Raw genomic sequence first — 26,874 nt, 5'->3', positions numbered from 1 at the left:
TCCCTAAATTGCTCAGATCAGTGAACAAACTTGACTTAAAATCTGTTAAGGATCAGGGAGTACACTTTAACCAGCTTTGATCTATTGTTCTTACAAGTCTTCCACATTGGTCTGGTTGAAATCCCCACAGTTCCTTTCTCTGGCCATAGCAGGATGGCCTGGGTGGGTTTGAGTCCTGATAAAATATCCACTAGCCAAAAGGGATTTATTATCTCTGCCAGCTCCTTGTGCGTAACTCAGTTCCACGTAATGTGCTTAGGATGTGTCCATCATTAAAGGATAAAAGAATTAAAGCGAATTCTAAAACTGACAAGGTAGGAGAGGACTATGTGAGTTTGCAGAAGCCCTGCTGCTTTAAAGATGAACAAAAACCCACAGTTAAACTGGTCAAGCACCACCTGAGGTAGAATCCTGAACCTAAAAGGCATACGTAATTGCTATTAGGTTATAGTACAAATACACTGCTTTAAAAATAACCACTCTATTCATAATCTGTTATATATGTTCAGAAGGATTTATATAGCCTGAATTCTTGTACCTGCATAGTCTTAAGTGCATGGCTGTGCAATATTTTTAAATGTTTCAAATCTGTTTAATTGTACAAACTGAATGATCATGAAATGTTATGGAGGGATTTAGGAATACAAATAATGAAACTTCATTGCCCTAAAAAAACCAAAAACCTTCTAGGCTCTTTAGGAAGTGGAGAGGGGGGATATCACAGTTTTAAGTGCCTGATATAGAAATGCCATAAGCTTCTGAGCCTCACTGAAGGCAGGAGTGGAAAAGACATGCTAGTTACATAAGAATATGAGTGGCAGGAAAATGTATAAACTCATGCACGTATGTCCTCTGAGTTTAATAGGGATTATGATTCAGTGTTTGACCAAACTGTGGGAGGCAGTGGAAGACAGGAGTGCCTGACTAAATGACTAAACAACGACTAAATGACTAAACAACAACATGATTCAGCACTATTCTACTAGATTACAGCAGTGTTCCAACAAACTTATTTTTCATTATTCTTTGACCAGAACCACAGTATTTTGCTTTCACAAATTCCAGTGTGTCTGTCTGTCTCTCTGTGTGTAAAATAGACTCTCATTTTATTTTTTAATTTAATTTATTTAAAATATTTATATTCTGCCATCCCCATGCTCAATATACTCCACTCCATAAAAATGAATGTAGGACAATATGCAGTCAGATAGTATTTGACTTACTATAACCAACCAGCCCACTAACAGAGTATGAATAAGTGATAACTATTTGCACTAAAGTGCATACAGTGATGGAAGCACCAGAAACGGGGGGGGGGGGGGTGGAGTTGATAAAAATTGATAAATATATGGGCTCATTTTGAAATTAGTTTTCAAGCATGTGTTCTTTTGAAATCTATGGGTTTGGCTTTTTTAAAGTGACAGAACTGTGGATTCAGTGAGGGAATCTGATATATAGCTAAGTTCATCGTACTTTCTTATTGACTTGGATAGGTTGGAAATATTGCGTCCCTTCTTCACATTTTCTGGTGTAACTGCATTTGCCGCAGGCTTTCTACTTTCTTGCTGCCTCATTGATCTCACCACATAAAGTGTGAGTTACAAATTCCTGCACAGTTTAGAAGATGCTCTGGGGAGCCCTGACTGGCAAACTGCTGCTCTTCTTGGCATTGGGAACAATGCTACATATATAGCCCCAGACTATGGTATAAGTCTACAGAGCAGTTTTTGGGTGTTATTTTGATAAGTGTCAAGCATTTGATGATGCTAGTCCAAAAAATATGGAGAACAGTGAATTCCCCAATACAATCCTCAAAGTCTATTGTTGCTATTTTATCCAGTTATGAATCTAGAGAGGTCCTGCAAAGAGCTTCCCTTGGTGACTTCATGTTGCATATTTGACAGTGAGTCTGAAGCAAAAGGGTATTTCATAGCTTGCTCTCTTGCCATCCATGTGCGTTCTTTCCAAACTTGTACACTAACCTCCTGTCCACTCGTTCCAAAATACCAGTTTTATAATAGTATCTGCAACAACAAAATTGAAGTTGGACTTAGAAACAGCTTTAACATACAGTACTACGTTAAATGTTTTACTATGCTAGTCAATAAGACATTCTTTTTGAGAGATCACTCTAGTCTTCTGGCGAAGGGGAACTTGCACACATGCAGCACAGTTAAACTGCTCAGAGTTCAACACTTTCCCAGACACCTTGAAGTTCAACTCCCTCCTTTTGAAACACTGTGCATTACATTTGTTTTCCTAAGAAAACAGTTCAGAGTCAAATTCTAGGATTGTTGCCAAGGGAAATGGTAAGGTAATAGTATTAAGCGGCATATTCATTGGGTAGGTTGGCAAATGATCTGTTGACTAATGTCTCATTATCCTCATTTATTCAACTCACAGATTTGGCAACATGATCCTATCTTTAATCAAAAGAGCCATAGCTGTGTCTCATGACCTTTGCATTATACAGCATAAATATATATATATATATATATTTGGAACGAGTTAAACTGTGAAATCAGCTGTCTTATATAATACCGATTAAATAAATAGCTTACCTGAGTGCTCTGCTTAGTTTTTCATAGGTCATTCTATCGTTTTTCTTTCTTTGCCCCCACATCTTTGCTAGAGCATCTGATTTAACAACTCGAAAGATGCCTTGGTCTCTGTCTTCCCATTCCAGAATACCACTGTTCTCCTCAGGAGACAGGAGGAGGTCTCTTACAAATTCCCACAAGTGAGAGCTCTGTAGACCTACAAGAATTAAAAGCAGCACATAGCTTTTACTAGTAAAAACTCATTTCAGAAGCAAGGGTTTTGAGAATTCCATTTGGGTAGGAGGACTATGATGCAGGGAAGGGGAGTTGCACACTACACTGCAAATCTGTAGAGCAAGCTGACATGGGCCATTACAAAAATAACCATGCTTGGCTGGAGATAGTGCTAAACAGGATTTGACTAGACCCCTTTAGGTGTCGCCCTAGGGACTTGTGAAGACTAAAAGGTAATAATGCCACTGAGCACATGCAAAATGCTGTTTCCTCACTACTGTGTAGAAGCCACAATCGGTTCTCAAATATCAGCAGTGACAACTGGGACCTGTAACAAATGTGGAGTGCTTCTGCTTAGTGTTCCAGCCATCAATCATACTTTCAGGATAATACATTCACTTTGTTTCCTCTTGGTTTTTGTAATATTTTCTCCTGCAAACCCTCCCCCCCACATATGGACATTCAGAATTCCATGGCCTCTGGGCATTCTCAGTCATCACTGGGCTATTTCTGAATATTTTTACCCCCTTAGATGTTGTTGTTTAGTCGTTCGGTCATGTCCAGCTCTTCGTGACCTCATGGACCAAAGCACGCCAGGCACTCCTGTCTTCCACTGCCTCCTGCAGTTTGGTCAAACTCATGCTGGTAGCTTCGAGAACACTGTCCAACCATCTCATCCTCTGTCGTCCCCTTCTCCTTGTGCCCTCAATCTTTCCCAACATCAAGGTCTTTTCCAGGGAGTCTTCTCTTCTCGTGAGGTGGCCAAAGTATTGGAGCCTCAGCTTCACGATCTGTCCTTCCAGTGAGCACTCAGGGCTGATTTCTTTAAGAATGGATAGGTTTGATCTTCTTGCAGTCCATGGCACTTTCAAGAGTCTCCTCCAGCACCATAATTCAAAAGCATCAATTCTTCGGCGATCAGCCTTCTTTATGGTCCAGCTCTCACTTCCATACATCACTACTGGGAAAACCATAGCTTTAACTATATGGACCTTTGTCGGCAAGGTGATGTCTCTGCCTTTTTAAGATGCTGTCTAGGTTTGTCATTGCTTTTCTCCCAAGAAGCAGGCGTCTTTTAATTTCGTGACTGCTGTCACCATCTGCAATGTTCATGGAGCCCATGATCCTTCATGGATCACTGCCTTGTCGTGGCAAAGGGGCTTGAATAACTCAGAGGAGCTATGAGCTATGCTGTGCAGGGCCACCCGAGACGGACAGGTCATAGTGGAGAGTTTTGACCAAATATGATCCACCTGGAGCAGGAACTGGCAAGCCACTCCAGTATCCCTGCCAAGAAAACTCCATGGACAAAGACCCCCTTAGATATTTTCCCCTAAATATTTTCATTTCTCAGTACCCTCATTTTTGCAGCACAACTGTTGGTATTAATATTGATTCATCTCATTTATCCATCACTATACATACCATATTTACTTGAATGGAATGTGCACCATTTTGGCCAAATGACCTCACAAAAATTAGGGTGTGCATTAGATTTGATGGTGCCAGCAAATACTTTTTTGTTTTCAAGGTTTTGAAAATTGAGGTGTGCATTAGATTCTATGGCACATTAGATTTGCATAAATACGGTACATACATACAGTATATACAATGTACAATGTGATTATTATGGCATTCTCATTGCTTATGGGTTGATACCCAGCTGTGCTTGAGTGTTGACACTTCTATTGAAATTAACTGTTGAACTCCCCATCCCCATGAAGCTGGAGAACAAACAATTTAAGGAAATGAATGAACTATGAGTGTGCTTGAGTCATCATCTCTTGAGTTCAAGGAGGTTTACACCTGCAGGAAGCTAATGCTGATAATTTCTGCTGAACCTCTTCTATTCCCTAAATCAGAACTTGAAATGTAATGGCCCCACTTCAGATTTTAATAAGAAGAGTCTGTATGCGTACATAATAAACTCAGGTTTTGCTCTGCTATATTTGAGACTAAATTGCAAAATCAGATCAAATAATAAGAGCTGGGTTTTTTATAAAAAAAAATCACACACACACACACATATTACAGCTTATTCAACAATTTCAAATAAATAGATCTTTTTTAAAAAAGCAGTAAAGGGATATATGCCTGTGGCAGACTTGTGAGAACGAAACTCGTCTCCCTCTACTATGAAACTTACTGAGCGAATTTGCCCTAGTCAGCACAGCCTTCTTTGCATGCTATTCATGCACACAGAAAACTGATATAATCACCATTTCCACTTTAGAGCTATTCATATATTTTATGCATATGACCAAATGCCTCCACTCCTACTGACTAGTAGCAACTGGTGTGGTTGGGTGGAGCTGTGGAGCTGCTTTGCTGATACTGCTTGCCAGGATGGGGCAGGGCCATGCAGGTGCACTGATGGCCCCACCCTTGCTGCTGCCCCATCCAGGTAAACAGCAGCAATGCCAGCACCAGGAGGGTGGCTCCACAGTTCCACCCCGCCACACACGCCACAGCTGATAGCTTCCAAACCAATTCTTCCACGGATCCTTTGGATGCTATTCATATCCTGTCTTTATTCATTCTTGTTTGTTCAGCATTCTTCCAAACCATCCTCTGACTCTCTTTATTTCTTTATTCTCAGGCTTTGTGCTTTCTCAGCTGCTCCACCCCTTCCTCTGCTTCTTTTCTCCTCCTGACTAAATGTAGAGTTGCCATTTTTTAAAAAAAAAAGAGTATGAGAGAATTCCCTTGTGACAGGAATAAGTAAACGTATGGAGCTTTCCCCACAACTGGGCTGCAGTGATTTTGTAGCTGTTGTGTCTCGAAACTGCTAGTAAAAAACAGGAAAAGCCTAGTTAGACACGGCTGCTTCTTCATCTTTGGGCCTTCAAGGCCTACAACACCTGCTTTTTGAGTTTATTCTCCAGTAGCAACCTGAAAAGGTGTTTGTCTCTTGGATTAGGATTAGGATTAGGAGTGCCACCTGGTGGCTGTGTGATATGTGACCATTGCAGTAGGTATGTAACTATTGCTTATATATGAGAACTGGAATAAACATTAAAATGAAAACAAGCACCGTTCATACAGACTACAAGGGTATTTGGAGATATACTGCAAACAGTGACATTTTCTATGATGTTTCAAAGGCTATAGATGGCGGAGGTATACCTACTTGTTCTGCTGTGACTTTGAAACTCTTGGCTCTTGATGCCACCTGTCCTCAAACATGCCTTATCAATATCTGGAAAACATTTTTTTAAAAAGCATGGACATAAATAAATATGGATGAATTTCAGGGTCGGGTGACAATGTGACTTAAAGAGGTCAAAGTGTTCATCTAATAACATTCCATGCAATACTAAACCAACATGGGTCTGTGATTTATCTTAGAATAAAAATCCAACTTTAACATAAAGATAAAGCAAAATGAATTATTAACCAGAAGCTGGACAGTTAGCTAAACTGCCAGCCGAAAAAGAGAGAGAAGTACATAAGATACCAGTGGCCAGATTTCAATTATCTGAAAACATGGTTATTTGGAAACACAGTGTGTCCTGATTGTATCTCTATGTAAATAGTGCTTCTACCTACAGTATAATCTGAAGGCCATAGTTATGGAGTATTGTAGGCAGTGTCAAAGTTCATTATTGGACATTGGTACTTTTGTGCTGATCTTTAGACCGATCTTAGTGTTGATGCAGATTTTCCTTTTTTTGTAAGTTCTGGTGTTTTTTGCAGATGCATGGAAAAGCACAGTGTAAACCTATGGGTCAGTTTCTAAGAGACTTGCACAACCGAGAACCACAGGTCTATTTACACAGGTCTTTGGTCATGTCCCATTTATTTATTTAATAGCATTTCCAAAGTCTGTCCAAAGTGGCTTGCAACAAATAAAAAGAGCAAAGAAAAAGAGGAAACTTCAAAAATCAATAAAAACAGAACAAAATAACTAGAAATGCTTCAGGCAATCAAAAAATTGGTCTAGGCAGAAATCCCCAAAAGCCTGACCAAAAGGGGTATCAAACATTGCTCAGTTCCAGAAGGAATTGTTCCATAGCCTCAGGACCATGCTGGAAGGGCTCTGCTTCCAGTGTCAGATTTCACAGAGCACAGATATATGCAAACTAATGCAGAGCTTATTTGATGAACAAAGATGGCAGGAAGATCAAGGACCAAACTAGCCATTGTGATAAATGCTCTTTTTTGTTGTTGTTGCATTTTATGTGGGCATAAGAAGGAGGAGAAGAAGGTGAAGGAGAAGGAGAAGGAGGAGGAGGAGGAGGAGGAGGAGGAGAAGAAGAAGAAGAAGAAGAAGAAGAAGAAGAAGAAAAAGAAGAAGAAGAAGAAGAAAGCAAACATCAGCCATACAAATAGGGAGATTAGCAGCATTGTAGTAGAGGTTTTTTAAACCCTTTCCTCCCTTGCTGCATTACTGATTAAAAATACATTAGATCTTCTTTCTTCAACAGTAGGAGCAATTTTCATCAGCACTACAGAAGGGAAAGAAAGGGATAAATTCCCTTTCCCTGCCTATTCTGATCCAAAAATGACCTTGTGCACCTGCCAGTAGCTAGTATTTGTATTTAAAGTGTATGTTAATACAAAGACGTGTTTTAATGTCATATCTAAGTTTGGCCTATGGTCTCTGAGACCATGGATCCCAGCCTGCATAAACTTTCATAGGCATAAACAAACAACTTGAGTTGGACCTGGAATAAGTGCTCCAGTAAACTGTACAGTTGGCATAACCAAGGCTGCACATGTTCCCTTCTCTGGACATATAACAGGAGACAGACAGCAGCAATTTTGCACCAACTGATACTTCTTTAGTCTTAAAAAAGCCCCATATAAAACACATTACAGTAGTCAACCTTGGAAATTTCAGTCATTGTGGGCAAAATTCCTATCCTATCAGAAGGTTGTAGGTTCGAATCCCCATGATGGAGTGAGCTCCCATTGCTCTGTCCCAGCTCCTGCCAACCTAGCAGTTTGAAAGCATACCAGTGCAAGTAGATAAAGAGGTATTGCTGTGGCGGGAAGGTAAATAACATTTCCGTGCGGTCTGGCCCACTCCTTGGCCACTTCCGCCAGCCCGAAGTGGGTGTGCCAGAAGCGGTTTAGTCATGCTGGCCACATGACCTGGAAAGCTGTAGCTCCCTCGGCCTGAAAGCGAGATGAGTGCCACAACCCCATAGTCACCTTTGACTGGACTTAACCATCCAGTGGTCCTTTACTTTTTACCTTATTCCTGCACAACAGATTTAATTGTCAGAGTGTTGTTCTATGTACCACAAAACTTGCTTATCTATCTATGGTATTTTAAACAATGTGTGTGTGGGATAATTGTTTTCATTTGTTATGTATTTTTGTGGGGTTTTTTTTATTGTAAAGCATCTGTGATCCACGGATGAAGAGTGGTATAGAAATTTAATAAATATTAATAATAACTAGGCTCTTCAATTGTTGCCATATTTCACCCTCCAGGACAGTATCACCTCCAACTTTCCTGGATTCAGTTTCAGTCTATGTGTCCAAATCCATTTGATCACAGCTCATGAGACATAGAGCTGGGTGTCATAAGTACAGTGGTCACACCCAACTTCAAAATTCCTAGTGGTTTCATTCACATAGATTCTAAAGAACATTGGGAAGAGCACTGAACTTTCAAACACCAGATGTTAAATTTCATGGGACCAGGTTTGTCTCTCCAGTGGTCACCCTGCGAGTTCTGGTCCCTGTGGACTGCTGTATATTGAAGCTGCAGTTACGGCTTTTAGCTATGAGCTTTCACTTATCTAGAAAAACACACACTTTAAAAAAGTTTACTTACAATCTTTTTCAGATGACTTCGTATCTTCATTGTCGTGAAAGAAGGAGACACCTATAGAGAAAACCAGAAAAGTTTTTAATAATAAATGTCTGTATTGAGACTTTCGGTACATACACTGCATTAAAAAAACCCAATCCCTGGTCCAAAACAGACTCTTAAAACTACAATACTGCGCTACTGTTGTAGCATTTCAGACTCCTCCATTACACTTCATCAAAAACCTAGTTTCCCTTGTATATTCCCTTTTTAATTTCCATGTCCTTGTTCCCCAGTCCCAATCTTGTCTACCTGCCTACAGCACAAGATATGATTTTGTAAAAAGATTTATTCTTGTGTAAAATTCACTTTCCACCTTGTTTTATTCTTGTTTTCCCCACACTGAGTGCATTTACATACATGCCCAGACCAAAGTGTGGTTCAGTGCAACATATAAATCTCTGTGGATGTCAGTTCAATGCCTTGTGCAAATAATATCAGTCACAGTCAGAATGAAACAATCATACTCCGATTAAATCTTTGGCACACTGACCATGAGCCTTGATGTTTTGTAGGATGAAATACAGGTATTCACCACAAATGCCTGCAGCATTTAGAAACTCCTCTTGGGTCATGCCACACAGTTGTTGGCCATTGATGTTAAAGTGGGAAAATGAAATACAGTTGGCATCCAGTTTGTATTGATCACAACAAAATTGTAGCCACTCGCATACGTTGTTTCTCGTCCAGTATTCGGGGTAAACAGATGTCCAGGAAGAATCAGAACCTGCCACAGTGCAATGAAGGGAAAAAAGCAGTACATTTATTTTTATTTTTTTATAAATTTTTATTCATATTTGCACATATATCCAGGAAAAACATAAACAAAAAATCCACCACATACCTTATACAAATTATATCCACTTCACAAATCATAAATAAAATAAAAAAAGTAGTACATTTAAACTGTGGATAGTTTATTTTAGACATCAAAAGTTTAAACGGAAACACTGTGTTAACAAATATTGGTTAAGGTTAGTTCCAATATCTTTGTGCAAGGATCACAATCTGTGGCAATGTCCTATTATCATAAACAGATAACGGTATATCACACTTGTATAGGGTTGCCTTATAAACTGGGAAATTCTTGTAATGTCCTGGTGGTGGTGGCTAAATTGGCATCTGGGTAAACGTAAATATCTGGGACTTTGTCTGCTCCCCATTGGAAGTGCTCAACAACTTTTTGAACAATTGCCCCCCAAAAGCTGAGCAACTGTGTCTGGATTTTTACTTCTTGAAATATGGCAACCCTACACTTGTGCAGCAGGAGAATTTCTGTCCCTAAGCTGGTAACATTTGGGGGGACTGGCAATAGCTACATGAGCAGTGTTGCACAACGTATTATGGGGCATAGAAATGGGAAGACAGTGGGATGGAATAGGGAAAACCGAGACAAAAATAACAATTTAGGCACAGAGTTTAGGCAGAAATTCGCAATCCAGCTCCCTTATTCACTCACTGATTATTCTTTATCCAGGCATTTTATAACATCTGAAAAGAGCTCTAGCCAATCAGTATTGGAGACAAACTATCAGATTAGATTGTCTGATCAAGGCAGGCAACATGTATGCTTATCAATATTTATTAATCCACTTGGACCTAGCTTTAGCAGGAAATTGATTTTAACAGGAAATCTGTTTTTTTATGATAAATGTGTTATGAATCATGATTCTTGTTTCACTGCTAGGAAATGCACTTTTCTCTCTATAAAATACATTCCTCTCTACAGTGGTACCTCAGGTTACATACGCTTCAGGTTACATACGCTTCAGGTTACAGACTCAGCTAACCCAGAAATATTACCTCAGGTTAAGAACTTTGCTTCAGGATGAGAACAGAAATTGTGCTCCGGTGGCACAGCAGCAGCAGGAGGCCCCATTGACTAAAGTGGTCTTCAGGTTAAGAACAGTTTCAGGTTAAGAACAGACCTCCAGAACGAATTAAGTACTTAACCCGAGGTACCACTGTATATTCTCTACAGTGTCTGTTCTCTACAGCTTGAAGAGACCAAGTCAACTGCTTTTCTGATGCTGAAATGTATTAACCTTGAAATGCTTTGGTGATTGTTTCTAAAACTTGATGGATTGAGTTGATGGAGATAAATATCAGCTTTGCTAGTAATAAAAATGCTAAGGCATGTTCCTTTCTTTCATGAATGATTCTTGCCAGGTCTAGTTTAGTCTTCTTGATTGCTTTCACTTCTAAAAAGCTCAGATGATTTTTTTGAAGTCAGAAAACACTCTGTAGAGGTGATTATGTATTTAATCAGTCTGCCAAATATGGCAACTTTAAATCTAGTGTCTTCTCATTTATTTTCATATTCTTTTGTACGTTAACACTTTTGAGGGAAGAATCCATATCACCTACTTGTGCAGTTGGGCAAGAATGGATAGCAATAGTGACTTCAAGAGTGTGTGTGGAATCATGGGCATGCAACACAAAATGTAGAACACCAGGATAACATAATGTAAAATGCTGAATGAGAGCAATGGCAGGAGAGGGCTATTGCTTGAGGTTTTATTTACTATTTCTGCCACTGGGGAATGGGTCTCTATGAAGAACCTTGTTGCATTACTGAATTGGATTTTAAAAATTATCTGGTGGGAATTCAAAGCCACTATCAAGTTTTGAATGCATTTGGTGAAATTAATAAATTTATGCACTGTAATTTTATAACTTCAGCTAAAATGGTGCTATTAAGTATTTTCAGAAAGGAACTTCAAGACACAGTGAACAAGTCACAGATTGTCTTTCTTTTACTAGCATAAATAATATAAATAACACTCCAGTATAAGAGTCTGGATCCTCCTACAGCAGAACAAAGGTATAGACAAATATTGTCCTAACAAAACAAATTCATATCTGCAATAAGTGACAAGATCCAGCCTCTTTTATGGATGACTGGTATTCATCTAATTTCTGGATTTATTCTACTACATTAGTTGTTCTGCGATGCTTTCCCAATGCTACTACATTATTGCTGTTGGTGTGTGTGTTCCTGAAAAAGTGCTTTTTTAAAAAAAAGGTGTGAACGTGGCAAAAGAGTGCAGCATCCAAAATGGCCACCATGATCTCTCGAGAAAAAAATGGGATGTCCTGTTTTTTCCGGGACATTTGGTGGCTATGGGATTGCAGCTGGAAGTTACAAAATATGCACTGACTGGAAATAAAGCAGTATAGATGCCAAAAAGTTTTGCAGGCACAAATAGTATTGAAAGTCGGATTGTGTGTGACTGCCCTGATAGCATCATGAGCTCAAAAATCATGAATGTGCAGTAAAAACGATATCTGGAAGGAACCTAAGACTACATATAGCCAAACAATTCATCAGGTCAGCTTCGCATAAGGAACACTTCTACGGCACTTGGTACAGTAGTACCTCGTTGTGAGTCCGGCCCATTTAGCGTCCATTACGTGGAACATCCGTGGCAAACCCTGACGTACCGGAACAGGTTACTTTCAGGTTTGCTGCATGCACAGAAGCGCTAAATTGTGGCACACGTATGTGCAGAAGTGCAAAACACGTGCGTGCACAGAGCAGTGCTTTGTCAAGCGTCCCCTTCATCGAGCATCCGGGGCTCCAGAACAGATCCTGGACTCAAAACAAGGTACCACTGTATATTGCTTTTTCATTAGTCATTGCAGCTTGGCTCTGTACAACCTTTCCCAAGCAACAGGGAGCTATGTGAGAGAGTTATGTGCAGGCGTTGGCTGGTCTAGCTGCACATGGGGACAGAACATCAGGCTGCTCCTTCCAGCCAATCAGGATTTCTGAAGAAACAGGAAGTGAACTTACTTCACCCTCTTTCTTCTCTTGCAAAAGCAGTCCAGTTGTCTACAAGGCCCTGCTGAAGCAAACAAGAACAGAAACTTGCACATTCTCATCCTCAGCTTCTGGACTTGTGCATAGTCTTTAATTCTGACCTGGCCAATTTGTTTATCATGACGAACTCAGCAGGGATTGGCTGTTGTCAATCTTAGTTTCCTGACATCATCATTTCATATTTGCAAATGATGCATTACAACCTAATGTTTGTAAAAAGGGGCCTAAAGTTTATGTGGCACTATACATATGCTGTACACAGAGCTCATAATTTAAACAGAAACTAAAAGGAAAAACAAGTTTACAGAAGAAGAAACCTTAGTGAAGTTAAAATGAGAATGGAATTTTTTTTTTGTTCAGTAGCTAACATGAAGATTAAGGAATAAAAAAGGATCAAAACCATGAGACGGGAAATGAGATTTAAAAAATAATTTTCTGAGAAGCAAATATATGTGAAATAGCCAAGAGGCAAGAATTGCATGTAAGGAGTCATGCAAAAAGCAGAGGGAACACAAAGATGAGAAGAGTACCAGAGGCAGATTTAGGGGAACACGAGTTTGGTTGCACTGGGAGCCTCAGGGGCTCCACAACTATGCTGTAGAATGGAAGGCTCACCAAATGTTGGCACACAGGGTGCTGCTAAAATTTTAGAAACCAAGGTCTGCCACTGAGAGCATAAGGGAATGGCATTTTAATGAAATAAAAGGATGTGTTAAGAGAACAAGAGGAAAATAAAGGAGAAACCATGAAGATAGACACAAGTGAGGAAGAACACCAAGAGGCTTAAAAGTCAAAAGACGATGAAGTTAAGCTTGAAATAGTACAAAAGAAGAAACCAATGAAGAGGAATATGTGAACAGGAAGCTTTCCCCCTATGCAAATTGTTGATGTGGGCTTTATAGGGCCACAGCACATGGTAAAGAGTTGAGCCCCACTACTCCCCAGCCTAAGGTCCTTATCCAGATCCTGCCAAAAATTTCTATAGCCCCCAACAAGAAGCCTGAATTTTAGGGCACAGATATGAAGCAAATGTATTATCTAGTTTGCCCTTCAGTAAGCAGAACAACTTAGCACAAACATACAGTTAGTGAAAACATAGGGAAATACTTCTGGGAACAGCTCAGTTTTTGGAATAAGAATGGACCTGGATGTTATGGCATGGAGGTGCCATTGTTCATCCAATTCCCTTTTGTTTTCATATTTTTTTATAGCGTATTGTACAACACTGCACGAGATGTTATAATTCTGTGTGCCTCCCCCTTCTCACCAGCCAATGATGTGAGTAAAAGTTGGGAGATGCACAGCACGTATTAAACTCCGTTCAGTCATGAGACAGATAAGAGGCTGTGCTTTCTCCTCTGCCCCCACTGTTGTGCTACTCTGAAATTCAGTTGTAACTTCCACGGTGGGGAGCCTTCTCTACCCATGGAGGCTCCCTGTGCCATTGAGATCCTTGAACTTCTCCATCTGAGAAGTTGCAGCAGAACATTTGATCGACTGGCATGAGCAGCGCAGTGACAGGGGCAGGTCACATTAAGTACATCTGTTCTTTCCTCTGTGCAATAATAATAATTGAGCTAGTAGTGTGTTGTGTAAGATTTTACAAGGGAAAGCAAACAAAGAGAAATGAGCTGACAGTAGTTCTGCATCTAGTCAGGCAGAACCTCTAGTTCTGCTCTAAGATGCCTGAAGAGATTGTGGAATCAGCTACTTACTAGGTTCCCAAGAAAAGGTTAGTCAGGCTTCTCTTGTGGATTTCTAAGGCATAGATTTATATTTCTTTGCCTAGGGCTTGAACAAGATAATTATCATCTTCCTTTCAGCTCTTCGATTACATGATTTACATGGTAAGCTGCCCTTTCAGCTACCAGACTGTCAAGCAAATAAACCTATTTTGAAGATCTGAACCTGAAATATCTTACATATATAATTTAAAAAGGTAAAGAATGAAAGCAACAAATATTTATTTGCAATAAAAAAATGGATACAGTTGTCCGTGAACCAGGTCTCTGCACAATAAATGAACAAGGGCAGTGTATCTGAAAAGACGGTCAGACACAGAATATTACATCACTGGAAGACATATTTATTTGGGTAGAGGATGTTTTGTTGTGGTTGCAGTGCAATTCAAATTATTAAGTAAAAGTAGTAGCTGACAGTTACTGTGTTGAGTGCTTGTTAACAAAGCATCAATGTACCCACCTGTTAGGTGATCAAATGGAGGGTAGTTTTCTTCAGGTGCTCCAAACAGTTCTGACCAAGACATCAGGGATTCACATAGCATTGTGTTTGGCAAGAAGGTATTGTGGCTTACTGAGTCCAGCATCATCCTGAAATATAACATTATTATTCTCATTGGTTAATTCCTACACATGCAAGCACCACAACAATAGTTCCCCAGTGCATAGTCCTAACCCTATCCTCTACCAAGTAAGCTTGACCACTCATGCCTTGAACTGATATATATTCTTAGTAGACTTTCAATAACATGTCACATTAAACTATAAACAATGTTTTAATGCCAACCTGGCACCCGCAGGTGCCGCAGCACCATTGAAGGCCTTCGTTGGCAGCCCCAGACAGGAGGTACAGATTCTGAGCTTTCATTTTTAAAGAAAGGTCAGTCTCTTTCCCCCTTAGAAAGAAAGTTGTGAAGCAAAATGTGCAGGCGCCCCTCTAGCAATTTCTATGAAATGAGCCAGCCTGGCTGCTTTTGTCTGTTTGTTTTTAGCCAACGAATGAAGTCAGAGCTGTGTTTGGACACCAGCCAGTGAAAATTCATGGAATCCTGAGAAGCTTCCCTTCCTCTTTAGTGCTCTGGGGTCATCCCATAAATCTGAATGGTGGAAGATTCAGGGCAGACAAAAGAAAATACTTCTTCACACACTGCATAATGGAATTTGTAATAAGATGAGGTAACCAACTTGGATGGCTTTTAAAAGGAAATTAGATACATTCTGAGACTCCAATACTTTGGCCACCTCATGAGAAGAGAAGACTCCCTGGAAAAGACCCTGATGTTGGGAAAGATGGCGGGCACAAGGAGAAGGGGACGACGGAGGACGAGATGGCTGGATAGTGTTCTCGAAGCTACCATCATGAGTTTGACCAAACTGCGGGAGGCAGTGGAAGACAGGAGTGCCTGGCGTGCTCTGGTCCTTGGGGTCACGAAGAGTTGGACACGACTAAATGACTAAACAACAACAACAAATGGAGGATAAGGCTACCAGTGACTGCTAATCATGATAGTGATAGTTTATCTCCAATATCAGCAGCAGTGTGCATCTATGTACTAGTTGCTATGGAACAAAAGTTCCATTGTTGGTAGGCTTTCCATAGCAATTTGGTTGGCCAGTGCTTAGAAACAGAAAAGATGGGCGTTTGGTCTGATCCAGCAATATGCTGAGGCATCTGATCAAGGCCTGTATTTTAAAATGAGCTTAAAGATATATATTTGCAAATGTTTGTATGTTTCATGCCAGGCAGAAAACCAGCTGGCTAAGTACTTTGGCAGTTGTTTATCCTCCTGAACAGGGCCCCCCTGATTTATAGCAGTAACAGGAGACAAGTTTCTCAAAGTTGTAAAAGGGAAATACAGGCTGGGAGCAAATGTTACACTGACCCTACAAATTACAGAATACAATCAAGCTGCAAAAACACTAATTAAGAGTTGGTAGATAGTAAGATTTATTGTTTAACAGACAATAATACCATGTGCCTCCCATCAGACTCTAGCCATATTTTCCTAAGGTCTAAGGTATAATGAGAGAGTTAAAGGGCAATAAATTTTGGGAAGAGCTAATGGGAAAAGCAGCTGGCTGGGAAAGGGGGTGTAAACTGAAGAGGCTTCTTTTGAAGCTGTTTTTTACTGAGTTCCTCTTTACTTTGCAAAGGCCTTTTCTTCTAAAAAGCTATGTATGTTATGTATGAGATTTGTTGGCTTAATGTAATTATGCAAAGAATTTAGAAAGTAAGAAATGTTAGATTCTTATGTTAGATTCTTATTTCATTGATGGTGTGTGAGAATGTGAACCCAAGATCTCTGTTTAGATAGAATGTAATACCATGAGCCATCTGTTTTAGCCATTTGTTTTGGAATGCAGGGGCAACAGGGGCAAAAGGTAATCTGGTAATTAAGGTGCCTTGTCGAGGCAAATGTAAGATATATGGCTGCTTGTCTGCCATTTATGGATAGAAGGAAATATAGCTCTTTGTCTCCCATAAAAGGAAATAGGAAATGGGTGTATCTTTTATGATTGGTTCTAGCAAACAGCCAATAGGAATTTCAACCAGGCTGATTGGACAGAGGCAGCCAAAGGAGGAGCAAGGGGGCTGGGCTGAGGAAATATAAGTGCTGGCCATCAGGGCTGGAGTGGGCAGAGCTTTGGTAACCATATACCACTGTGTCTCTCATTTATTTGTCTGACAAATAAATTATTATTTTAATTTCTCTATTGCTGCGTTGAATATTTCATTCCAGCTAAGCGTTAACCACAAGCAGGGTGCTACAATGCTGCATTTTGTTTGCATGGAAGTATATATATACTTCTCTGAGCTTTAAAAATAAGGAAGAATTTCTTGTAGTCAAAAGCAAGTATAATATACGAAAACTTGCCTTTGACTACAGCTGCCTTGAAACCAGAGCATTTTGTTCCATTTCATTCATTCCCTAGGCAAACAAAAGAATTTATTTATCTATAAAAATATTTATATACCGCTTTATCACAAAAATGTATTGCAGCAGTTTACAACAAGCAATTTAAAAACATAAAACCAAACAATACCATCATAAAAAAGCATAGTGAAGGGAAGGGAAGTTTTTAATGTCTGATGCTGTATTGTTTTTGATATTTGGTTGGAAGCTGCCCAGAGTGGCTGGGGAAACCCAGCCAGATGGGTGGGGCATAAATAATATGATATTATTATTATTATTATTATTATTATTATTATTATTATTATTATTTTATTATTTTATTTTATTTTATTATTATAAGCTAAGAACAAGTCAAAAAGAAAAATAAATTAAGACCAAACACCTGTAGACTATTCTGGAGGATGTAATCTTAATTTCCTGCATAGGCCCTGCAGAATAGAAAAATTTTCAGCAGGTGTTTGAAAGTTGGCACAAAAGGGGCCCACTGAATCTCTATTGGCAGGGTGTTCCAAACGGGGTCCTGAAATGGACCTCATCAACTCAGTGAATAACCAAAGATGCTCCTGGATTAGAAACTTTGACATTCCACCCAATCAGGTTGATATTGCGACTCTACATAGTCAAGGGTTTATGCTGTGAACTGCCCTGGGATCTTTGGATGATGGGTGGCATACAAATTTAATAAATAAAACTAAAGACAACTGAGAATGAGAGCAAGTTAATAAATAAGCAAACTTTTTGTTAAAACGAAGTATCTTTAATCACTGCTTAAAAAGTGACAGCTTTGGCCCGACCTCTTCATAACCACCACATTTAGGATTATGCGGCACATCTTCATACTCAGAAAATTCCAGCTCTTTGGTAGGTTTTATCCCTGACATCTCTCTTTGAATGTCAGGGTAAAACAGATAAAAGAGGGTAGTACAAAATGTAAGGATATGTATTTTGTTATAAAATCCCTTGCAAAGAACTGGATATTGAATTGTTTGGTTCAATTGATTTCACTTACACAATAAGAGGGATGTGAAATAGGCTGAAGGAAGGAAGTGACTTTTTTGCATAGAGGCAGGACTAATATGCAGGACACCCTTGCTAGATTTTCCTGTATCTTAATTAGCTACATAGAGAAGACAAAAACACTCAAGGTGCACAGGGCTTGCTATTTGTCAAGGGATATACTGAAGTTAATCAAGTATGATTCAAGCTACGGGAAGAAATGAACAGCTATTTGAATTATAGCCCTGTCTCACCACAACCTGTGGAGATCAGTTAACACCTTTCGCTGAGAAAGAAAAGCTGTTCACTGAGATTTTGAAGGAAACTTTATTATGGCTTTTGACACAAATCCAGCCCATTGACTGTTCCATCTCAGATTACAATCATTTCTGAGGAAAGAGAAAATTGTACTGGAAGAATTCTGAGTCATCCTGTAATGTGGCTAATCAAATAAGAGCTGATGTTTGACAAAAGCAATACATCAAAGAGGGATTGCATATTTAAATTTTCTCTGAATGCTAACTTCCTTCCCTGCAATTGAAGTTGTATACAAGTGGATTTTCATGTGAAAATGAGGTGGCAAATTCACTTTTAACTTTGTCAGCCCAGGTTAAATGTTTGACTCCGCCCTTATTCTCAGATTTAATGAATGCAATTGCTCTTTCTGCTGTTCTAAGGAATCTGAATGGTTTCAGGATTCCTGTTGCCATAGATATATGCATTTGACATTGGTTTATTATTCACTAGTACACCCTTCATTCAAAGAAATCTGCCAGAAATGACTAGCTGAACCTCACTGGTGGATTCAAATTTTGCCCTTTTATTATTATTAGCATTTCCAAGCAAAACCAGGTGTGAGGCTGCTAGTACTTTATAAGGTGGAAAAAGCAGTTCATAATTAGTTCGGCAACTGAAGCTAAGCTCTATCTACCTTTATGAAAGTTAATAATATTGTATGTTAGAACTATAACTGAAAGGCAAAGTGACCTTAAACATTTGACTTTAAACCTTTCTATTACTGCTGTTAAACCTTTTTATTGCTATTCCATTGTGCCCCTTCTGGGGTAGTTTGTCCCCTTTTGGTCCCTACCCTGCACTCAGCTCTCACCTGGGGCACCTAGAAGCTGTTAGCATTTGACAGTGGCCACACCCTGGCTGGCTAAACCAGGTGAGGGTAGCCGATGGGTCTCAAACGCTCCATGAGCTAGGAACTTTCCCTGCATGCAAAGAAAACAACAACTTCTTTATCCTACATTTGATGTTCTTATGTGGTAAACACTAGTTGCCAAATCAATAGTAAATTACTTGCCTACTCATTTTTTAAACTATTTACTTCCTTCTAGATGAAGTTTCAATTAGGGCTGAGCAAAACCTGCCTCCCCAAATTTCCCATACTATTTGTGGGTGGCAAAACGGGTGGGCAGGCTGGGGAATTTTCAGATTATGAGGACATTTACCCACAAAGCTCACTTCTGAGAAATTTGGGCTCACATAATGTTGAATGACACTCTGTTGTTAGTTCATATTGGAGGATGAAGGAAGCAGTGAGTTAAGAGAGCATAAACTTGGATACACAATTACTGTATACATTTGTTTTAGTAAGTGCTGAGGACTTTGGCAGTAATAGTAATATCTATTGTTACAAATAAACAGTTATATAAAAAATAGCCTTCAATAGAGCAAATTTGACCCAAACCAAATTAAATAGTCCTCTCTCCTCAAATTCTTGGTCTATGTCTATGACAATGTACTTCAAGCCTAGAAGAATAGGCAGCAAAGATAACTGAAGCAGCATGACATTTTAACAAGACTGAATGGAAGTTCCTAGCCTTAAATTGCATTCCCCCACCTGTCTTCCCCCACTTCAGAAAAAAAAAGATATACACCAAAGCCAGCTGCCAAACAAGGTGACGATTGCCACTGTGAGCCACAACCAATTTAGCCTGGAATCTTGACTTGACTATCATAAGCTTAAGAAAAATGGTTTCTTGGCCCCCTGCTCTATTTCCAGCTCCTTATTTGTATTTCTAACAAAATAATTATTGGAAAAAGTCTGTGACAACAATATAGTTTTTGGGGTAAAAGGGATACAATACAACAAGGTGATTGTTATAATTGCAGAATCAGGAATTGTATGGTTTCCTGGCAATTACTTTTTAGATCAGATATGCAATATGAATCTAAATGCACCACTTCAAAAACAGTTCTATGGACCTCAACAAACAATTAGACAGTTTAAAGTATGCATGTACAGGACTAAAAAGGAAGGAAGAATTAATTTTATATATTTTACAATTTTGCCAACAATGTACTTCAACATTATATCTGTTAATTGAAGGAATACTCAGAAAGAAAATCAAAATGAGGCTTCTGAAACCATTTTAGTTTCTAAAAAGTAGAATTTTGCAAGACTAATGAAGTCTCCTTTATCACATGATCACTAATATTCCATATATTCTATATATTCCAGATATTCTATTATGAAAAAGCTGGCCAATATCCATCCAAAGTTTTTAGCACTGTTATGCCTCATTGGTTTCAAAAAGAGAATTAAGCATGTGCTTTAAATCTTTTCCATTGAATCCAGAGGGATTTAAACATGGGGCATCTTTGGGAGAAGGAAAGGCTAAGGAGTAAACACTACATAAATTCGGAGTGGAGTTTCTAAGATGGTTGGATGGCGGATTGTATGCCTCCTTCCGAAAACTCTTGCCGTCAAGTTGGTGCCAAATGTATTGCTCTGCTTTGGATCATACCAGTGAGGCTGAGATGGGATCATTGTCTGAGCATCCCAAACTCACTGCCCAGGACTACGGATGGGAGAGGTCATTTTGGTGTTTTTGTGTTTTTTTAATAATAATATTTTATTAAATTTAACAATAAGGAAAGACATCACCAAACAAAGGACAATAAAAGCACAAAACCAAGATTTCACAATACACAAAATACCTAAAATACAAACATTTAACCTAAAAAAGAAAAAAAGAGAAAAGAAAGAAAAAAACACACACCAGTCAACACACAGAAGTAAAATAAGAAAAAACACAAGTCACTCTTTTCTAATTATTCAACATTAATTAACTTATTTTCCTGACTTCCTCACGTCTCCCTTTTTTGTATCCCTTTTTGACAGTTGGTTCAGCAAATTCATATCCGACCACTTTGTCCTTAAGTATCCTACCTCCCAAATTTATAATTTCAAACTTTCACTCTCGTCACTAAAACCCCTTCATTTCATTTCAATGTCATCAGCATTCATACATTTTACACTGCTTCTGTAAATAAATTTTAAATTTCCTCCAATCTTCTTCCACCAACTCTTCTCCCTGGTCTCGGATTCTGCCAGTCATCTCAGCCATTTCCATATAGTCGATTACTTGCATCTGCCATTCTTCCAAGGTGGGTAATTCTTGTGTCTTCCAATGCTTTGCAATGAGTATTCTTGCTGCTGCTGTAGCGTACATAAAAAAAGTTCTATCCTTCTTTGGCACCAATTGGCCAACTATGCCCAGGAGAAAGGCCTCTGGTTTCCATTTTGGTGTTGCTAACATAGCAAAAACATTGTGTGAAGCAACAGTTACAAGTTACCAGTCTCTGCAGCCACAGAAGGCACTGTGATTCTCCCATGGTTTGACTTCACCCTCAGAGACATACTCCATTGTCTCTTGAGGCAGACGGATGCCAACAAAAATGTGAAAAAGATTGGCTGGATCATTACCAAAATAATATACCATTATACTAGTGAATAAAATTTCTTCTGGAATCATCTTTTACTACAGACACCTCAGCATCTGGTAGATTATCAGGACTCTGGTTCTTTCTTTGCTTCCACTGGCAAATGGTCAAAGCGTATTGTGGTTGGAAACACATATTCAAAGTTATATTACTGTTATTGTTCAGACCCACATACATCTCCTAGAAAATTCAAGCATTGCCGTTTTTAGATTAAGCTTTGCGTGTTTCTCTTGAATCTACGTACGTATCTTAAGGATAGCTTTCTTACCGGCAACCACCACCAGAGGTCTCAGCAGTACAAAAGATAACATTTATTTACAGAAGATCTCAGCAATGCCTTCCACACCCACTAAATTGATAAATTGGTTTATGGTGTCGATCCTAGATAAAAACACACATTTGCATATATTTGTTTGTAATCTGATTTGCAGGATTAATTATTTTTATACACCAGGCCTTGGCACCATTCATTAGAACGATGAGGATTTCAACATTACCCAGTGCTGTGTTCCCTCATGTACAACAAAATTCATTCTTGGAGACCAGTGGCAAGAGCGGAAAGTTCTTTAATGAATATTTATAGCCTTGCCCTTGCCATCTTTTCTTAAAAGGAAGTCTTACTGTTTTCAATGGAACCTGCTCCCAGTCACAAGCAAGTATGCATAGAATTGCAGTCTTAATGTTCTTTGAATGATCTTCAACACAAAAATTAGACCGGGTGCCATGATAGAAGTGCTCCTGTGTTGTGTTTGCTGTATGACAAGAGCACAAAGTGCATCAGATAGCAGTTCGGTTAAGAGCTTGAACAGATTAATGTTGCCAGCCTGGAAAGGGTGGCAGTTAGGGCAGAAAACACCGGTGACAGGTGATTTGCACTGCTCAGTTGATTTGCACTGCTAACACCACACTGCGCAGGAACCTCCTTTAAGACCCTTCAGCTAAATAAATAAACAGAGCTTACGTGCTGCTGGGAGTGCTTATTCTCTTCTCAAGGAATTGTTAGATCCAAAAGCAGGTCTCCAAAGCCAAGAGGCTTTCCGGCTCTGCGAGTTGTACACTGGAAGGAAGGCCACCTGTGGTTCTGTGATATATGGAACACTCTCCAGACAGGTCTGTTTGGTTTTTCAGGTTCTTATATACACACCCCCTTTGATGACAGTGATAATAAACAGTGTGACACAGCTGAAAGGAGAATGAGAGTAAAAAAATGGTCTTTTAAGTTCAGACCAGTTTCATTTTTAAACTTAAAGTTTTCCCTTCTCTTTATAAAACAGGCGGCTTTTAAGGGTTAAGAGAGGTAGACAAGGCCCCTGATGTTTTGAATTGTGTCTGATCTTTATAAAGCTAATGGAGTTGAAGCATTTTACTTTTTTTTTTAAAGTATTTTTTCCATTTAATTCACAGACCTAGAAGTAGTTCACATATCAAAAGGCTGGCTATATATTATTAACATAGAAGAACAGGGGAAAACACTTCCCAAATTGTGGGCTGGGTTGTTTGTGAGAATTTCCCCAGAGGTGAGGAGTCAGAACAAGTGTAAATAGGTGATTTTCTAGGTGACTTTCTGGGTGACTAGGTGTTAGGAATAAGAGGTGTTATTTGAAAAAGAAAGCAAAGTTTATTTGAAGTTTTAATTTAGTAACTAGTCTGTTAAACACCTGACTACAGTGACAGAGAAGGAACAGAAAAAAATGAGTTGCAAAGTAAAACTTTATTAGTTAGGCCAACAAAACTTTAAGACATGCAAAAGATGTAGAGTATTCCCCACAGCTGTCCCCCACCCCCTTTTTGCTGTAAATTATTCATTATTAAAAGGTCTCAAATATAACTGTTACTGAATTTAAAATGACAAATATCTGTACTGTTGAAGTCATTTTTTTTGCTCTATACCAGGGGTCAGCAACCTTTTTCAGCCGTGGGCCAGTCCACCGTCCCTCAGACCATGTGGTGGGCTGGACTATATTTTTTGGCGGGAGGGGGAGAATGAATGAATTCCTATGCCCCACAAAAAACCCAGATATGCATTTTAAATAAAAGGACACATTCTACTCATGTAAAAACACACTGATTCCTGGACTGTCCGTGGGCTGGATTTAGAAGGTGATAGGGCCAGATCCGGCCCCCAGGCCTTAGTTTGCCTAGCCCTGCTCTATACCCTATTATTATTCTCGGAAATAAATAAAAATATACCAAAAAAGGTCTCAATTGATTTTCATAATTGAAATGTTTTGTAGTTGACTGACAGAGTAAATTCTGTAGACTGTAAATGGTCATGTAAAATCTATACTGCAGGTGAAAAAAGGAGCTAACTCAAGGCCAATTATGCCCCAGAACCAGGACTTCCACAGGTAAGCTCCTCCAGCAGCTCCAAGGAGGAGGTGGATCCAGTCCGTCATCTGTCCTGTGAAGCTTTTGTGGGCAATGGAGCCTCTCTCCTTCCCTGAGCTCAGAGGAGACCACCAGACTCTGATGAGCTCAAGAGAGCTCTGAGGAGATTGCCACACTTGGAAACCCCGATACCTTGAAGGAACCAATGATTGCAAAAGGTGACACTGCTGTGTAAGTGGCCTGGGGTGAGGCTACTGTCAATGACGACCTAGCTTTGCTGTAAAATGTAGCCATTTGCTTCAGGCTTAAGGTGTTGCCTGAAGGGAGTTGCTTCATTCTGCAGCGTATATGTTTTGGTTAATGTGTTTTGAGGGTTGGATATATAAAAAAACTTTTCAAAATAGCTGAGCAGTTCCACATGATGCCATTGTATAATGCAGTTTACCTTTAGCACAAAGCCCTGCTTCTAAGTCAAGCACTTCTGCAAGCTTTCATTTGCCAGAACTTGCTTCTGTTTTGGAGGAAATGAGAAAGAAGAAAGGAAGAAACCAGAAACAGTTCCTAACATAGACATTTTCTTGGAACTGGAAATCCCAAGTACCAGATGGTGCCTCCTTTGCAAACTTGTGATTTACACACATCCTGCAAAACATTTGAAAACCTGTCCAAAATTGAATGTAAATCATGTGCAATAGACTCTTCCTATCCCTAATCAGCCTGGATGACTTTTTCATCAATTTAATAGAGCCATATAGCCCTTAGGAAGATATTATTCTACTGCTAGTAGGACAAACTTTATTATGCCTGTGTATCTAAATATCTATGTGACAGCTGATTTTCCAGATAACCCACTATATAAATAAATACAGCATTGATGCTGACTTTAAGAAAGGTATAATTCAGTCAGATAAGCAGGTCTGATTATAACTCCAGGACCATTAATTAAATCACTTCTCTTCTTCGTTCTGTGGGGGGGGGAATGCAATTTTCAGCAACCCCCCTCCCTGCAGAGCCCTATAAATATGCTCCAGAGATTTGAGGGAGCTTCTGGAGCAGATTTAGAGAGAGCACAGGAAACCGCAGGGGAGAGGAGGATTGCTGGAGATTGCCTCTCTGAAGGGTTCTTCTGAAGGGTTCCCTTCCATTTGTGGACAGTCACTGATGGGTAACCCCCAGACAGTAGTTTGGTTCTTATAATAGGTGTACAGTGGTACCTCGAGTTAAGAACTTAATTCGTTCTGGAGGTCTGTTCTTAACCTGAAACTGTTCTTAACCTGAAGCACCACTTTAGCTAATGGGGCCTCCCGCTGCCACTGCACCACCACTGCATGATTTCTGTTCTCATCCTGAAGCAAAGTTCTTAACCTGAGGTAATATTTCTGGGTTAGCGGAGTCTGCAACCGAAGCGTCTGTAACTTGAAGCGTCTGTAACCCAAGGTACCACTGTAATAGGAAATCAAATGGAAAAATGGCATTTATTCCCAACATAAGCTTGTGCTTATGAAATTCTATGTTGCCATGTTTGTCTTGATAATTAAGGGGGGGTTAAAATATGTAAATATATTTAAATGACTAAACATTAGGAAGGACTTTCAACAGTGGAAAGGACTACCCTGGAAGGTGATGGACTTGCTATCCTTGGAGCTTTTTAAACAGAGGTTGGGTGGCCCTCTGTCAGGGATTCTTCAGCTGTGATTCCTGCCTTGCAAGGGGTTGGACTAGATGACCCTGAGGGTACCTTCCAACTCCACAGCTATGTTTCTATGATTCATAGAATCATTTGTAGATAGATTCTATGGAATTAATTAATGGATCACATAAAAAAGTAGGGGATCAATCAATTGAAACACTTTAATTGATTGACAGTGTAAAAACAAAGAAACAGGGGAGTGGTATATATGCACACTTTCTGTAATGCCCCAGGAAAACATTGCTATTGTCTTTGTTTGGGCCTGTTCTTGAGTTCCTTTTCATTTTTTCTTGATCCTATTTGCAAGGCAGTCAAGGGAGTCTGTCCTCTCTAACTGCCACATTCACCTCCCCAATTTCCCCTTTTAACCCTGCCCCTATCGCTGATCTTGCCTGTGTTTGAACATACCACACAAATCTGAAAAAAGATTCCCAAGAATTCATGAGTTGGATGTCTGGCATGCCACAGTTGGGACTGAAATGGAGGGGGTTTCAAATTGCACTTGCTTTACTCCCTAATTCTAAACCTAGCGATGGATCTTTCCATTCTGTGCTCCCCTCTGAGCAAAATTCAGAATGCAACAACAACTGAGAATCTCTGTTTCTCAGTCGAAAGAAGTGTTATCAAGTCAGAGGCAGCCGTTTGGTAAACTGGTAGAAGTTCACATTATGGCCATGTTTATTCTGCTCCGAAGTATTCGTGTGAAAAAGGGGGGGGAATTGTTTTAATGTGCATTATATTTTCAAGTACTGTTCTAAAGATACCACATTTCACACTTGAAACCAACAGATTGTATCCAAAGCAGTGTTAAGTACCGTACCCTCAGTGCAAAGATTTCCATTTGAGCAATGAAAGTTTCCCCACCTTCCTTTTCATTGCACCCCCTAATTCTATTCTAGGGGTTCCCCCAACCTTCTGGAGCAGGGTTGGGGTGGATGAGGAGTATGTGTGGTGGAAGGAGAGGGAGGAAAGTCTTGTTTCATAAGCAGAAATCCTTGTGCTGGTAGGACATGTTTGAGGGGTTTTTTGCATGTGATTCTCTTTTATGTT

General features: G+C 39.5%; 1 protein-coding gene across 1 annotated transcript; it reads right to left on the bottom strand.

The window, feature by feature from the left end:
• Window positions 1-945: 945 nt before the first annotated feature.
• Window positions 946-22,885, bottom strand: ELF5 (E74 like ETS transcription factor 5). The gene is made up of 7 exons (XM_053388192.1): window positions 22,768-22,885; window positions 14,624-14,751; window positions 9,092-9,325; window positions 8,563-8,613; window positions 5,905-5,973; window positions 2,562-2,757; window positions 946-2,024 (listed from the first exon to the last, which is right to left on the bottom strand). The coding sequence occupies exons 2-7, from the start codon at window positions 14,748-14,750 to the stop codon at window positions 1,928-1,930; spliced, it is 774 nt and encodes a 257-aa protein (XP_053244167.1). The 5' UTR covers window position 14,751; window positions 22,768-22,885; the 3' UTR covers window positions 946-1,927.
• Between the last annotated feature and the right edge of the window lie 3,989 nt (window positions 22,886-26,874).

The sequence above is a fragment of the Podarcis raffonei genome, chromosome 1 (genome assembly GCF_027172205.1).
Source record: "Podarcis raffonei isolate rPodRaf1 chromosome 1, rPodRaf1.pri, whole genome shotgun sequence".
Taxonomy (NCBI): domain Eukaryota; kingdom Metazoa; phylum Chordata; class Lepidosauria; order Squamata; family Lacertidae; genus Podarcis; species Podarcis raffonei.
The sequence above is the reverse complement of the archived record's forward strand: the minus strand, read 5'-3'. Positions and strand labels throughout refer to the sequence as shown.